This window comes from Chinchilla lanigera, unplaced genomic scaffold (genome assembly GCF_000276665.1).
Source record: "Chinchilla lanigera isolate Chin_1 unplaced genomic scaffold, ChiLan1.0 scaffold00102, whole genome shotgun sequence".
NCBI classification, from domain to species: Eukaryota; Metazoa; Chordata; class Mammalia; order Rodentia; family Chinchillidae; genus Chinchilla; species Chinchilla lanigera.
In genome coordinates, this window is record NW_004955503.1 from 7239044 (window position 1) to 7243214 (window position 4171).

At 35.7% G+C, this 4171-nt stretch overlaps 1 protein-coding gene across 1 annotated transcript in view; it reads left to right on the plus strand.

Moving 5' to 3' along the window:
* Cenpi (centromere protein I) overlaps positions 1-4171 on the plus strand; it is a 104623-nt gene that overhangs the window by 1964 nt on the left and 98488 nt on the right. Inside the window, exons 2-3 of the mRNA XM_005415260.2 lie at positions 983-1200; positions 2275-2412. Of these exons, the coding sequence (XP_005415317.2) occupies positions 996-1200; positions 2275-2412 (343 nt within the window). The 5' untranslated portion in view covers positions 983-995. The remainder of the gene's footprint in view (positions 1-982; positions 1201-2274; positions 2413-4171) is intronic.

The window sequence follows — 4171 nt, forward strand, 5'->3', positions numbered from 1 at the left end:
CTCCGGTACCAGGAACCGAACTCACAACCTTGCGCTTGCCAGGCAGGCGCTTTTGCCGCTGAGCTAAATCCCCAGCCCCTCTGCCTGCCTTATTTTAACATTATCTTTCGCTGCCCTTTACCTCTTTCGTTCTGTTCTCTCCACCTGTTTCTTTAACACACAAAGCTCTTGTTTTAACGTCTTAGTATTTCTTCCCATTCCCTCCCCATGGAACATCCTTCCACCAGATCTTCACATGGTAGGTTCCTTCTTGGCAGTGAAATCTCAGTGTGAAGGTCATCTCAGAGAGACTTTCTTTGCACACATATTTCAAAGCAGATTCCTACTTCATTCCATTTCTATCACATCACTATATTCAATATTAGTACTTATTATCTGTTACTCCCCACCTTTGCTTCCCTCACCTCATGTAGGGGCCTTGACTGTTTTATTTTTATCTCTGATAGCTACAATTGTACCTGTCATATAAATTACATTAAGTAGCTATTTATTGAATACTTGAATTAATACCTGGAGAATATTTGTGTCCTGAGAATGTTTAGTCAGGCCACCAGTTTGACTTTTTAACTATGGAATTTTAACTTAGCACTGACAAAGGGCAGACCATAAAGATTAAAAGCAAAACCAAGGAGGGATGGAGAAAATAAGAGTAAAGAATGTAAGATTGAGTTCATGGAGATGAATTGGTTTTGGACTAGCTTACATAATGTAGTCATTTTAAGAAACAAATTATATTGGCCAAGGTTCAGCTGGTAAATGTTACCTTGGCAAGTTGTTGCTATTTGTATTTAAGTCAAGGGCTTTCTGAAAAGCTATCCTATAGGTTTTGTTTCCCAGATAGTTAACTTATTTACTGCATACCTGCTGTATGCTAGGTACCATGTACTAAATGCAGGAATGCAGGCAGATATGATCCCTGTCTTTGTGGAGGAAAAAAGAGGACTATTTGGCTGATGATAATTTGACATATGTTTCTGTATAGAATATACACAGTAATGTTGCCTCAAAAGAGAGTTAAGAATTCCCAGGCACCAGATAGAACTTCGCAAGTTAGGAATACTTTACAAACCAGTCTCTCAGCCTGGAAAGTAAAACAGAAACCAAGTGACTCAAAGATCAACTGGAAACAAAACAGTCCAGTGGAAGCTCATGAACATGTGGATGACACTCTGCAAGTAGCGGTGGAATACTTTGAGAAAGGTAAAGGTACATTGTTTTCCTTATGAAATTTTTATTTTCATAAAAATATTCTGGTCTTTTCCTTAAAATTTTTAAAAGGTAAGTGTATTTTTGCTCACTTAAGCTTTTTTTACTTAATAGACATTTGTTGGGCAGTTACTACGTATCAGTATGCAAGGTACTATAGACACAACCAGAAAACATCTTCCCTGTAGAGGTTGCCAAACTGCCACATAGAGTGATCACTTAAGAATCTTTTTTTTTTTTTTTTGGTTTTTTGGTTTTTCTCCGGTACCAGGAACCGAACTCACGACCTTGCGCTTGCCAGGCAGGCGCTTTGCCGCTGAGCTAAATCCCCAGCCCCACTTAAGAATCTTTGAAACATACCAATGCCTCCACTCTTAGACATTCTTATTCTTTTGGTATTGGATTCAGGCTGGTACTGGAACTTTTTAAAGGCTTCCTAGGTGATCCCAATCAATATACAGCAAAGTTTGGGAACCACTGTCCTAGTATTGAAAAAGAACATACAAAATGTATCCAAAGGCTTGCCTGAGCCACATTTAGTGAAGAGGAATTGTTTTGGCTGCATATAAAATGCATAATATAGTTAATGTATATAAGTAACAAAGTTTTCTTTTTTGTATTTGTTATTGTAACATTAAAAGAAAAAAAGAAAGCAAGTAGCCTTTGGGCCACATCTGGACACACCTAGAAATGGAATGCTTGTAGCTTAGAGTAAGGAAGCTAGATCATGATTCAGTTTTCCTCACTGAAAGTACTATTGATATTAAATATTCTAGAGTTTTAAAGACTTTCAAGGGTTTTTAGGAAGTTTATAGAAGTTTTTTACTGGTACATGTTTACAGCACATAATAATTACATTCATCGTGGGAAGTTAGTACATGTACATAACACATCTCAATTTTTTTTCCCTTCCCCACTCCCCCCCTTTGACAGCATCAGATTCATTTTATTATGAAGATACTTTTTACATAAAACTATTCCATCAGAGAATCCTACGTTGTAATTGTTGAGGCTGAGAACTGAAAGATGTTTAAAAGTCTCACTATTTAATATTGTTCCTTTTTCCAGGTCCCATTAAAACTTCACGGAGTAAAGATAAAATTTTGGAAAAACACTTGGAAACTGTGGAAAATGTAGCTTGGAAAAATGGGTTAGCCCCAGAAGCAATTGACATTTTATTGAATGTGGCGCTCAGTGGCAGATTTGGTATGTTGAAGGAATACCTTTGTCGTGTGTTTGCTGTTAATTTGCCTTTCAGGATTTGAGTTGGTTTATCTTTTGAGTCAGTTACAGTTCTTTACTTTTACTCTTTTTCTTAGAACATCAATCTGGTAAGATTATGAAATAGACCTTTCCTGTGTTTATACCGAGTCAAAAGTTTCTGTCTGCATATTGCTGAAAATAATCAGTTACCACATGTCTTTACAAATAAAGTGATAGATTTTTTTTCACCAAATATATGGAACCATTTTAGCATTTTTATTTAGAAGAATAGATAATAATTTAAATAATGTTGCCTGAAGGCATTTTAAGAGATTAGTCTATTTCATTGCCTAAAGGTTTACTTATCTATGATAAAGCCTTATTTATGCGGTCTTCATTTTGTACCTGTCTTATAAATTACATTAAGTAGCTTAATTACATTAAGACACCTTCATTAAGGTGTGTCTGACCTTAATAGTCTTTTTTTTTTTTTGTCTTTTTGAGACAGGGTCTCGCTATGCAGTTCAGGCTGGCCTTGAGCTCACTTTGTAGCCCAGGTTGGTCTCAAACTTGCAACAGTCCTCCTGCCTCAGCCTCCCCAGTGCTGGGATTACAGGTGTGCGCCACCACGCCCGGCTCTGACCTTAATAGTCAAAGCAATTTTTCTTTAGTGTAAATGTTTTCTTTCTTCTGCCCAGTTCATTGGTTCTGGGTTGGGAGTGGGAAATGTTCATACAAAACAACACCTGCTCAATTTTTTTCTATTTGGAAAGAACCTTTTTACCTTCTCTCATCCAAATTCACACAAGGTATCTTACACCCTAAATATCCTCTTTTTTTCAGTTGAGGAAACAGGTACAGTGTGATTAAAGAGATTTTCTCAAATGTCAGAGCTAGAATGCAGAAAAGTCAGATCTCCTAACTCCCATTCTAGTGTTTCTACTGTGCTACATTGCTACTGTTTTCTCTGTTAATACAGCTATCAAAACATCATGCTTTAGTATCTTCTGTCCTTGTATGTTACTGTCCTTTGTGTATATCCTAACATCTTGTTTATAGGTTTTTATATGTTTTAAAGTAACAGTGTATTACTAGCTGAATTTAATATATGACTCAAGTATTTTGGTTTGCTATAAATGCTATCATAATTAGTCCAAAGGGACCTTAGGTTCTTTAGAAATTAATTTAAAAGTCACTGGAAAATTAAAATAGAGTCAGTATTGAATTTTGCCTTTGAATTTGGTTCATGGGTAAAGGGTTAGTGGTGAGATTATTTAAAACTTTATTTTTTTAAATTTTATTTTAAAAAGAAAAGGACGAAAACGTTAACAGAGGCAATCATTTACAAAATAGCAAAAGAACAATACAAACAATACAGAGTTACAAACAAAGTGATAGGAAATTAACAATGCTTGTTGTATTACATATTGATATCTTCAAAGTGGTTTCTCATGAAAACAAATAGAGACATGCAATATTGATCAATCAAGGACTCATTAACTGTTTCTCTCAACAAAGAAATAGAAGACAGTAGATCAACTATGTTCACTATCCTATACATACATACATATAAAATTTCTCCTTCTTTACCTTCTCTTTTCCCACATCCCAGTTGCCCTTTACTCTTCAGCATTTTCCTTTCATTTCACAATGTCTGTCATACCTCCAAGTTTTTATTAACTCTTTCAGGGTTTACACTAGTGAGACAATGCGGTGCTTGCACATGCAGGTCTGATTTATTTCACTTATGAGTATGGTCCCT